Source organism: Cydia splendana, chromosome 22 (genome assembly GCF_910591565.1).
Source record: "Cydia splendana chromosome 22, ilCydSple1.2, whole genome shotgun sequence".
NCBI lineage: Eukaryota > Metazoa > Arthropoda > Insecta > Lepidoptera > Tortricidae > Cydia > Cydia splendana.
The window spans coordinates 831,606-844,226 of record NC_085981.1 but is presented as its reverse complement, the minus strand read 5'-3'; the positions used below and the strand labels follow the sequence as shown (position 1 = coordinate 844,226).

The following is a 12,621-nucleotide window of genomic DNA, read 5'->3' as shown; positions in this document are numbered from 1 at the left end:
AAATAACTCACAGTGTTTTATCGTCCACGCATCGCCATCACCAAGTCAAATGACCCCCGCCCCCAAGGTGCCATACAGGAGCGTGCACCAAAAAACACTCAAAATGCACTTCATAAATAAATCGATGTTCCTTATTCGATTCACAACCACGCCCCCGCCGCAAACGACCAATCGCGACGCTTCGCGCCAACGCGGGAAAATTTACGGCCACCGTTTTGACAGTTTGATTTTTTAAACTTTGTTTTCTTTTTTTTTCAACCGGCCAGTAAGTTTTTTTTACGTAATGGATGTCGCGATCTTGATGACCAGTGCCGGCCGGTATTTACGATATTTGTTTTTGCTAATGAAAGTCATAATTTCGAGCGTGCGTACATCTGGATTCTTGCGTTTTTGCCGCGTTGTGGTAATATTGCTCGGATTTAAATTGGTTTTAAAGTTTCCTTTGGTTATACAAGAATTTCGTACGCATTTATTATTTATAAGACAATATTTGAAGAAGCAGTTGACTACGTTTCTTACTTGTTTATTTTCTACCAAATAAATAAATAAATGCCCCATAGAATTCATTTCGTAGCGGCGGCGGCTTTGACGTGGTTTTGATAGCATCCGAATTTTAAACATCTTTTTTCTTGTTTATACAATAAAAAGAAGACAAGAAGGTTAAATAGCTGACTTTCTTTATAATTCCTTTGAAATGAGGAAAAAACCGACGCACCGGTGATTTAGAAATAACTGGAATTTGCGATTGTTTCGACTTTTGATTTCGTCAAATTGAAAGGTTAGGATAATAAATACAGGGTGAAATTTTAAGCACCAATACTCCCCGTAGTGAGTTTTAGGTCACACTGAACAACTTTTACTATGGGACCAATGTCAAAACGGTGAAAAAATAATTTGGCTGTTTCATAGGTAAGTAAGTATAGTCTATACGGAAAGAGAAGAGTCGTGAAATGTATGGGATCCTATACATTCTACGACTATTCTCTTTCCGCACAGACTATAGGTAAGTACATTCCGGCTGATGTGATGCCGCTAATTTCTATGGGACAGCCAAATTTTTGGCGATTTCGGCATTGGTTACCCCATAATAAAAGTTGTTCAGTATAGCCTTATAAACTCACTGCGGAGTATGGCTGGTAATTAAAATTTCATTTATTTTACATTAAGTATGCTTCATTCGTTGGCTGCAATAAACAGGCAAAAAATATTTTATTTTAGATAGGTACAGTCAGCAGCAGAAGTTACTAAGCGGGTGAGGTGTTCAAAATGGCAACTTCTGCTGCTGACTGTACCACGTTTTTAAGGTATTTTAATAATAACGTTTAAAGTTTATCACTGTTTCTTTTAGTTTTTGGGATTGAGACATTCTTTCCAAAAACCATTGACGCTAAAACTGTACTACTACTCAGTTTAGTACGTAACTTTGCTTGAGGTGTTATTTAAATCCAATATTATAGTCTGTCAAGCCTTTTCCGTCAGTAGAAAAACGCAGCAAATTAAAAAAAATGTAGTCCGGCCCCGAAGGGTTATTTTAAAAGTTTATAAATACAGGGTGAAAATTAAGCGCCAATACTCCCCGTAGTGAGTTTATAGGTAGGTCATACTGAACAACTTGTACTATGGGACCAATGCCGAAATCGCGAAAAAATCATTTGGCTGTTTCATAGGTATAATCTGTACGGAAAGAGAAGAGTTGTGAAATGTATGGGATCTTATACATTCTACGACTACCTATTCTCTTTCCGCACAGACTATAGTCTATACCTATAGGTAAGTACATTCCGGCTGATGTGATGCCGCTGATTTCTATGGGGCAGCCAAATTTTTTCGCGATTTCGGCATTGGTTAAATGGTTACCCCATAATAAAAGTTGTTCAGTATACCTTATAAACTCACTAAGAGTCTTCTTCTTCCTCGCGTTATCCTGGCATTTTGCCACGGCTCATGGGAGCCTGGGGTCCGCTTGACAACTAATCCCATGATTCGACGTAGGCACTAGTTTTCACGAAAGCGACTGCCATCTGACCTTCCAACCCAGAGGGGAAACTAGGTCTTAATGGGATTAGTCCGGTGTCCTCACGATGTTTTCCTTCACCGAAAAGCAACTGGTAAATATCAAATGATATTTCGTACATAAGTTCCGAAAACTCATTGGTACGAGCCGGGGTTTGAACCCGCGACCTCCGGATTGAAAGTCGCATGCTCTTACCGCTAGGCCACCAGCTCCTCTGGTCCAAATTCACTAAGCAGAGTATGGCTGGTAATTAAAATTTCCTTTATTTTACATTAAGTATGCATCATTCGTTGACTGCAATTAACAGGCAAAAATAATTTATTTTAGACGTTTTTAAGGTAATAAATAAAAACATTTCAAGTTTATCTTACTGTTTTATTCTTTTAGTTATTGGGATTGAGACATTCTTTCCAAAAACCATTGACGCTAAAACTGTACTACTACTCAGTTTAGTACGTAACTTTGCTTGAGGTGTTATTTAAAACTAGGTGTAATTTATACTTGAGGTGTAATTTATATTATAAATAAAATATGAATATGAATATAAACCAATATTATAGTCTGTCAAGCCATTTCCGTCAGTAGAAAAAAGCTGAAAAAAAAATTTTGGCGCGAAGAGTTATTGTCCCATAGAAAATTTTAATTTCGTGCCTTTTTCTACAGACAAAGTTGTTTGACAGACTACTTATAAGTAGTAACGATGACTTGTTACCAATGTTATGTATAAAAACATATCTTTATAAAAATTTTGTAGGTAACGTTCGTTATGTCCTATATTTTTTAATTAATTACCTAATTCAAAAAGCTAAGGCTGTTTTTTTTCTCATCAATATTTTACTACTATTTGTGTTCCGAAGTTCCGTTCTCTTTTAATCACGTTATCGATTGTTACTTGCATTTCTGCCGCTAAAATAAGCAATCAACAAGCAAATTCGGCTAGCTGTTGCATTTCATGCACCCATTTATGCAATCAAACTTCATTTGGAAGTCTCCAACCAGCCCCTCGGCATTCCATCATAGCGCTTCGTCTGTCCCTTAAAGAATTTAAAAAACCTTTTTTACCGACGATTATTTTCAAGGCGGTCAATTAAAATGACTCCTAAACACCACGGCCCGAGGAATGCCACTCTTGAATTTGTCCCCGACCATTGTATTCTGATTCGCAAAAAAGTTGACCGCCAAAGGAGGTTTTTCTTAAGAAATGCTTCATAAATGTATCAAGCTTAGATGCCAAATAATGACTTAAGTTTTGTATTTGGAGGTGAGAGTATTTTGTGATTGCTCGGTTTTTCAGTGCGTTATGGTTTTAGGTTTGTAACGAAATCTGTTAAGGTATGGAAGTAATCTACATTGGGTAAAGGATGATTCACGCTAGACCGGGCTGTGCCCGGGCCGAGGCGTCCGACATGTCATATTAGAACTTCTACCTACGTACGTACATTACAGGACAGCTCTCGAAATTTTAGATTTAGAATAACTAGAATAGAATAGGTAGGTAATAATTTACGGACCGCATCGCTTAGCAAGTGTGACGAGGGACATTTTGAGTAACGCAACAGACACTCAAAACAGTGGTCTAAAAGTTGATTCGCCCTAATTCGAAGACATTGTTATATGCGGACGAATTCACGCAAGCTAGTAAAGGTTGACTCACGCTAGACCGGGCTGGGGCCGGGCCGGAGCTTCCGACGCTTCGTTTTCTATGGAAAGCACCACGTGATCGCGATCAGCCGTCATAGAAAATGACATGTCGAACGCCTCGGCCCGGGCCCGGCTAGGTATAGCGTGAGTCATCCTTAATATGGTAAATAAACGCCAATGAAACCCCATTAAACAGCAATTCTCATTAGAAACAGTTCGTCAGCTGTTGCTAAGTGCGATTTGAGTGCGCATTTGCATCATGCAACTTGTCCCGCATTCATTAAGTACGTAGCCCGCTAATTCGCTTTTGATGTCATAAAACTTTGGTTAATTGTGGAACGATGTCACCGGGCCCACCGTTTTATTTGGCATTAGATGAGTAAATATAGGAGAATTTAATAGTACATTGTTAACCAAGGGATGAAATGGTGCCTTTTACCCGAGTTAAACTCTCACTCTACTTTACTCACTCTACTTTTTCTACTTTTCATTTCGACTACGAGGAAAGTAAAATACATGTGTATTTCAAAAACGCGGCGAAGTATAAACATCAGTATTATTTCTTGAAGGTACTTACTTTCAATTAACAATTTAGTTAAATATCGTTATTTATGGAAGGGGGAGTTATCAGAACGGAAATTGTACAACAAATCCATTAAAAACCAAAATTTTGAAGTAGATAATTGCTTATCGTAAAAAAGGAAAAAACGTACTTAGAAAGTACCTACCTAATACAGTGTTCTAGAGCCAGTCTAGAGCAGATACGTATCATTTTCTGCACACAATTTTAGAACAACAACGATTATAGTTCTAACTATTTAGGCTTGTTAAAACTTCGTAAAACATTTTAACTTTCTGCAAACCCTTCAAAAACCAATAAACCACCATTTTTACCAAACAGAAAACGTAAATTTCGCAATGACATAATAAAGCTTTCCCACAAAAACCGGTACACCTGTTTTTATTATTAAAACAGTTTTTTATTATCAAAAAACCTTAATAAGAAGCAGGAAAGCGGGGCACCGACCCGGGGCATGTCAATACTACTACTTTGCATAGCCTACATCATTATTTGGACCATTGGGGGGCCTGGTTGTACTTGTAGCTAACTGTGGTTTGAGTAGCACTTAAACTGGCGACTGCCGCGAGCAACAGTAACTATGGAGTAGAATGTTCACGACTCTATCACTTTGCACACGGTCTGCATCATTATTTGGCAACTAACTGACGTTTAAATAATGTAGAGTGTCAAAACCAGGGATTAGCTTGACAAGCAGTATGACACAGAGTATAAATGTGGTATAAATACATATTAATATAAATCAATAATTATCACTAATTACAACAGGTTCTAATTCCTATTGGGTTTAAGTTTAATTCAACATACTCGCAGCCAAGTTATGCTATGCAACTTGGAATAACCTAAAAATTTTAGCTTTGGACAAGCATCTAGCTTCTTCAATTGATCGGATTTACAGAGATGTAAATTTGTATTTAACTGTATATTTTAAAATGCAGTTATTATAGCTCAGTAAAACCCTGTATCACCGGCCCTCGTCTAATTTGCTGAAACAAAACCAAATCCAAAAGAAACCCAGTAAAAACAAGACATTTTTGTACAATCAGCAAAAACGTGGCCAAAAAACCAGCATTCGGATAAATAAATCTGCAAAACTGTATGACCACCAGCGCGAGCGCCGCGTCCCATACGGAAAAAAACTTTTATATGTAAAAATTCAAATTCAGGCACGGCCTGGGAAGATGTATAGTAGCATCGTTATCCGTTATTCAGATTGACTGACGTATTCTGAGGTTTTTAGACCAATTTAAATGTTTTTTGTACAATTTCTCGGGTTTTTAGGGCGTGCAAATTTATTAGTGTATTTGTCGGGATCGGGGGAATTAGAATTTCAAAGTGCCGCTTAATTGAAGACAGGTGGGTGATGTAAAGATGTTAGATATAGATGGATGGAACGGTAACAAATGCAATGCACTATTTTATTGGAGTTGATTTGTTTTAGACTCAATATTCTGATTTCAATGGCTGTTCGTAGGTATTTGTTTTTTTTTTGCTTTGGTTCATATTCCTTATGTTTGGGGTTCCGTACCAAAAAGGTACAAAAGGAACCCTTATGGTGCTACTCTGTCCGTACTGTCATATTGCTAAATATCTCAAGAACTAGGTACTTAAGCTATCGATTTGAAATTTGGAATAGTCATGAACAACGCTAACTTAAACATATAGAAAAAACTATGGAAAATACGAAGAGGGGACAAAATTTTAAAGTCTAGTTACTAGATCAAATGGTAACCCCCTTTATATCATTTGAAAGAGCTCAAATTGTACATTCCAAAACAATTTTTTTTTAAATATTTGATGTCTTAAAGCATTCTCTACCAGTCACTTAATGTAATATCCTTTCCCAGGCGAATACCGCATCGGCCTCAAGTTCAACGAGCAGCACATCCCGGACTCCCCCTTCAAAGTGTACATCTCCCCCGCCATCGGCGACGCCCATCTCCTGGAAGTAGCCCAGTTCCCCGACGCAGCGCAAGTGGACAAGCCAGCGCAGTTCTACATCAGGCTCAATGGGGCTAAAGGAGACCTGGACGCTAGGGTAAGGACCTCCAGCTGTAAGGTCATCTTCAAGGTCCACGAGCAACACATCCTGGACTCCCCCTTCAAAGTGTACATCTCCCCCGCCATCGGCGACGCCCATCTCCTGGAAGTAGCCCAGTTCCCCGACGCAGCGCAAGTGGACAAGCCAGCGCAGTTCTACTTCAGGCTCAATGGGGCTAAAGGAGATCTGGACGCTAGGGTAAGGATCTCCAGCTGTAAGGTCATCTTCAAGGTCAGCGAGCAGCACATCTCGGACCCCTTCAAAGTGTACATCTCTCCCACCATCGGCGACGCCCATCTTCTGGAAGTAGCCCAGTTCCCCGACGCAGCGCAAGTGGACAAGCCAGCGCAGTTCTACATCAGGCTCAATGGGGCTAAAGGAAATCTGGACGCTAGGGTAAGGATCTCCAGCTGTAAGGTCATCTTCAAGGTCAGCGAGCAGCACATCTCGGACCACTTCAAAGTGTACATCTCTCCCACCATCGGCGACGCCCATCTTCTGGAAGTAGCCCAGTTCCCCGACGCAGCGCAAGTGGACAAGCCAGCGCAGTTCTACATCAGGCTCAATGGGGCTAAAGGAGATCTGGACGCTAGGGTAAGATTACAAAGTCAATAAAATTGTCCCTTCTTGAAAAAACTTATTTGGGATAAACAGGTTACATAGCTGTAAAAATACCTAATCATGCAGAAAAACGAACAGCAGTACTGTGTATAGCCTCATGTTTCATCTGGTATAAGGTGGTGGTACTAGTGCTCGATATGCTAATGCCCAATAGATGACCCCTGCTGTCACCTCTATTGATAATGACTTAAGTTTCAAGATGACATTAACTGGGACTGCGTCGAGCACTAGTACACCAGTACCCCCACCTTAATCGTCTAAGGTTTGATGAACTGTGGACGGTAGACAAAATGTTCTCACTAAATCTATTAGCAAAAGCGACTCAAGAGAAAAACAGTAGTTTTTAGCTCTCTGCTAAGACTAGCATACGAGTAAGCACGCTTTACACGGGTAACGCTCACAAAAAATGTACCATAACACACGGGAAATCATAACACACGATAACATACTCGAATGTCAACTGTGAAACTTCATCTCTTGCCATATTATTTACTCACTGTGCACAGTTGCCAGTTAATATGGATTTAGAGAGAAATGATACATTGCATTTTTGTACCCCATTTTGGACTTGGACACTTGTCTGTTATTTGTGTCTTATTATTGTATAGTAGGTATTATTGTAGTTTAGCCCTCGTTTTAAATACAATAGATCTATCCGTTACAATAAACCATTAAACTGCTAAACCTGTGAATATCAAATAAACTGTAAATAATTCAGTAAACCCATGGATCGCCATAGTATGCAAACCCCAGTTAAAGATTTACAAATCTCTGTGGATCATTGCGAGATTCGGCAGACAATATGTCTTCCAATAAAGAGGCCGTACAGTCAGTCGGAATTGTTTTAGTACCATATTATTTTAATTAAAAAAAGCCGTCGCTGTTAATGTGGAAGGAGTGTAAAATGTGCACATTCCTTATTGAAATAAAAAAATATTATGTTTTAGAATAATTTTTAAAAATACTTTTTATCATTTAATCATCCTATTCCGTCTAAGTCTAACTCATTTGCTGAATTTAATTTCCACAGGTACTCCTATTATATTTTTATACACAGGCGATTTTAAAAATTTGATAGAGTTAGACCAAGAAAAGTTTGCATCGATTTTGATAGCACACGCAGTGCGAGTGTTATTTTAAACGTCAAACTTTTATTAAATTATGACATATAATATTTAGTCTGTTCGAGAAACGGAATCCAGTGAAAAATAAAGCTAATACTCCTAAAAATACGTGTGATACCTCATTAGATTCGGAATGATGTCTAGAAAAATGTATTCGAAGCGTGTATTAGCACACAAAAAATTACAAAAGTTATTAACAAAAAAAGGGAGGAAAGAGTAGATTTTTCTTATTTCCCAAATATCTCAAAAAGTATTAATATTTAAGAAACCAAAATTAAATATTATAAAAGAGGAGGATATTTCCAATCAAACATTTCATACTTCCAAAACTGTATCTCCATTATTTATACTTTTATTCAACGCTGAACACAGCCCTCATTTTCGGGAATAGCGCGCGGCGTGAAAAAGCGATTACGTAACATTAAATATAATTTTAAAGGTATTCAATATTAATTGAAAAATTAAAAAAATGGTGTATTTAAAACATGTTAACAAATGTAATACTTGTAGAAATGTATCTTAAAGTTATTTTTTCAACAAGTTAGGCAATTGTTAATGAACAAAATTTTCTCGAAATTCCTTCTTTATTGAAAACGAAACAAAATGTACAAATAACTATTGTAAAATTACCTCGCTTTCTATAGCCCTTCTCATATACATGCTTAATAAGATCACGTTATAAAAGTTCTGAAAAAGTTTTATATTTTACAATTTTACCTTGATTTTTCGTTTTTCGTCAATTTTCTATATTATTCTAAAACTTATTTTAAGCAAGTATTAACTTTATTAAAACTTTTATAACGTGATCTTATTAAGCATGTATATGAGAAGGGCTATAGAAAGCGAGGTAATTTTACAGTAGTTATTTGTACATTTTTTTTTCGTTTTCAATAAAGAAGGAATTTCGAGAAAATTTTGTTCATTAACAATTGCCTAACTTGTTGAAAAAATAATTTTAAGATAAATTTCTACAAGTATTACATTTGTTAACATGTTTTAAATACACCATTTTTTTTTCAATGAATGAATGAATTCTGAAATGTAATACCTTTAAAATTATATTTAATGTTACGTAATCGCTTTTTCACGCCGCGCGCGTTTCCCGAAAATGAGGCGCGGAGGGCTGTGTTCAGCGTTGAATAAAAGGTATAAATAATGGAGATACAGTTATGGAAGTATGGAATGATTTATTGGAAATATCCTTTTCTTTTATAATATTAATTAATATTAAATAATTTGGTTTCTTAAATATTAATACTTTTTGAAATATTAGGGAAATAAAAAATATCTACTTTTTTCTCCCTTTTATTGTTAATAACTTTTGATATTTTTTGTGTGCTAATACACGCTTCGAATACATTTTTCTAGACATCATTACGAATCTAATGAGGTATCACACGTATTTTTAGGAGTATTATCTCTATTTTTCATCATTTTCCGTTTCTCGAACAGACTAATTGCATATTAAATAATAAATGATGTGGCATTATTTTGTGGCAAATTAGATAAACTTTCAATAGGTAATTATTTCACCTTATTAAAAAATCATTTTTGTCATATTTGATAAAATATCTACTTAAAAATAACTACAGTATGATTCTCGATACTATACTTCGTTTTAGCATTAGTAGGAAATCCACAGAAGTAAGTTGACACGTTAGCAAAGTATCAGTAAAACCGTTTCTTAGCAACTTCTTGTAACAATAACCGCAGCTGACTGTACATGGTCCGGCGAGGGGTCAATTTGATTTATCGTGTGAACATGACGGCCGACTGTACGTCATGTGACGCAGATTTATGATGGATGATGCCGGCCGGGAGTTTAAGGAAATAAAAGAATTTCTCCCAACACGTATCTCACAGGCTCTGATTTACTAAGTTAACTGGAATCAATATAAATAAATAAAAACATGTGTGTAAAACTTCAGGGGCAACATAAACTCGAACAAAATTTTGACTATGCCAATATTATTTTCACAATAAGAACTAATGCTTCCAAAGCAATTATATCTATCTTCAATCGTTTCGGACTTCCCTATACTGTGTCACTTTATAAAATCACTATAAAAGATAATATGAATATGTTTAAAGATAATATCTATTTTTTTATAAACAATTTGTGAACTTCCATCGGCACATAAATCTCCTCAAGGTGTTGCTTAAGATGGGTCTTGTAATTAATATTAACCTGTATTTTTGTCTATTCAATACCTAACTTATTAAAAAAAAACTAAGTTATTAGCCAAAACACCACAAAATTCATTAGATAATCTCAAAGTTTAAAGCTCTAAATCTAAATTTATAGGTAGGTAACTAAAATTTATGGACTGAACAATAACAATTTAAAAAAATTACGAATAAAACATTATAAACTATGAAACTTCCCAATAAGTCTGTAAAGCACATCTAGAATATTGGTTTTTAAAAATCTCCAAAATTGCTAAACATTGTTTATTAAGTTTTACAATAAAAAAGCGACAGCTTTAGTATTTATAAACTTGATCATACCTAATCACTTTTTTAACCCAACTTTGTCCCATAACTAAAGTTCTCGTCTGTTCCCCCCTAGCCACATTGGCGCGAAAAAATGTAATAAAACCTACTGACCGCGCGTGAGGCGCTACACGAATAAATCTCTGCGCCTTTCATATTTTATAACCACGTAGACCTACGAATGCTGAACGGATAGAGGGTTAGCAATGAATACCTTTTTTTAACGTTGCATTTAGTTTACGCATGCCACATGGCCCGGGGGAACCAGGAGCGATGACAGACTAAGCAGGCAGCAGGACTGCCGTCTAAAACCACCAACGAATGTCGACTGCGCCTTGTAGAGAAGCGCCGCAAGATCACTGTCAGCATTCGAATAATAAATACCTACTAAACCTCTCGCGTCGAATGATTGTCCCTATGACATTTACTTCACGTCTCTTTTGGCTGGCCTAAATAAAAAAAAAACATTTCTAAATAAATAATGTGCTAACTTCTAAAAATGTCTACCTGCATTATTTCATGTGACAGGTGCTTCATATAAAAATGAACCGTCTTAAGGACCAATAACTTTGCAAGCGACAGATTGTAGCAGAGCGACCAAAAACCTGTCACATCGAAAAAATGCACCAAACTATTTAAATAAAGAAAATAGGCGTACAGGAATGATTAAAGATTGAAATTTGCTACAGTCGAATAGAGTACGGATGACATACTTGTGAAATAACTTTGCGACGACTCCAACTCTAAACGAAACTATAACGAAGTAACTGAAGTAAGCACAGTATCTTAATTTACCGCTAGCAAAAAAAAATCGAAAAAAATTGTTATTCATTCTGGAGATCTGTAATACAGCTTTACACCTAGTTTTGACTCTAATTTAATTGCTAAATGTATCCTTTGTGAGGCGAAAACAAATATATTTTTATTCAATTATTCATTTATTTATTGTTACGAAGAATTCAGTGGCATGGCGGAACTCTGCAAAATAGAAAATAAATAATCTAACTTTCTGCCACATTCGTAGCTCTGTGGCCCAACAACGGGATGAATACGGGAAGTTTGCACGATGCGATATAAAAATTAATATGGGACTACCCACAAAAGAAAAGTTGGGATTAAACTGCAGTTGTGGCATGGGAAATAAATGTAGTTTGCTAAATATGAAACCAATGTTATTGTAGTTTAGCCTGTGGATTGTGAATATTTGGCGGTTTGCGAGTTTCCGTAGATTAAAAAGAGTTTTAGCACATTAGCACGGAAAGGTAAAAGCTAGTAAAATAGCTTTTTTTTTATCAAGAGTAAGTACAAACAATTAAAATTCTAACGTCGTGATTTCAACTTTATAAATTTAGAGGGCTCTATAAATCTGACAGTTTGTCTGCGATTTTCGATAGGAACCAAAGGACACCAAAGGTCACGAAAATTCGTTTTGAGTCAATTTCTTTTTGTGTAGTACGTACCTGTATGTTTTACTAGATTTTAACTCTCTCTAGAACTAACTCTAACTCTCTCTTTATGCTCCGCTATCGCAATGGGCAACTGTATGATAATGTACCGTTATTATCAATATAAAAAAAAACTTAAGCTGAGTGCCCCCAAAAATTATGGAAATAAAAGTTTAACTATATAGGTGGTCAAGTTTGGTGTCATTTACAGAGCTTCTCTATAATATTGTCTTCTCTAAAAATCTCTAAAAATAACGAGACTTTCTTGTTAAATGTAACGTCACACATTATCTAAATCTCCCCTTTATTCCAGGTGATGTCCCCCTCAGGCAAAACCGACGACTGCTTCATCCAGAACATCGACGGGGACCAGTACAGCATCAGATTCATGCCGCGCGAGAACGGCGTGCACAATATCAACGTCAAGTTCAACGGGGTTCACATCCCCGCCTCTCCGTTGAGGATCAAAGTGGGGAAGGATGACGCTGATCCCGCGGCGGTGCATGCTCATGGACCGGGCCTGGGGCAGGTGAAAACTGGTACGTGTTATTATAAATGGGGTCTTCTACGGGACCCCCGGAGCCGGTGAGCCAGTCAATCCGTCCTGCGAAGGACCAAATTGCATGCAATCCAGCGAAAATAAAGCGTAATCCGGTCCTCGA

At 36.8% G+C, this 12,621-nt stretch overlaps 1 protein-coding gene across 8 annotated transcripts in view; it reads left to right on the top strand.

Moving 5' to 3' along the window:
• LOC134801559 (filamin-A) overlaps positions 1-12,621 on the top strand; it is a 112,108-nt gene that overhangs the window by 95,759 nt on the left and 3,728 nt on the right. For all 8 annotated transcript variants that reach the window (XM_063774157.1, XM_063774156.1, XM_063774158.1 and 5 more), the window contains 2 exons: positions 6,083-6,273; positions 12,273-12,498. In XM_063774157.1, the coding sequence (XP_063630227.1) occupies positions 6,083-6,273; positions 12,273-12,498 (417 nt within the window). The remainder of the gene's footprint in view (positions 1-6,082; positions 6,274-12,272; positions 12,499-12,621) is intronic.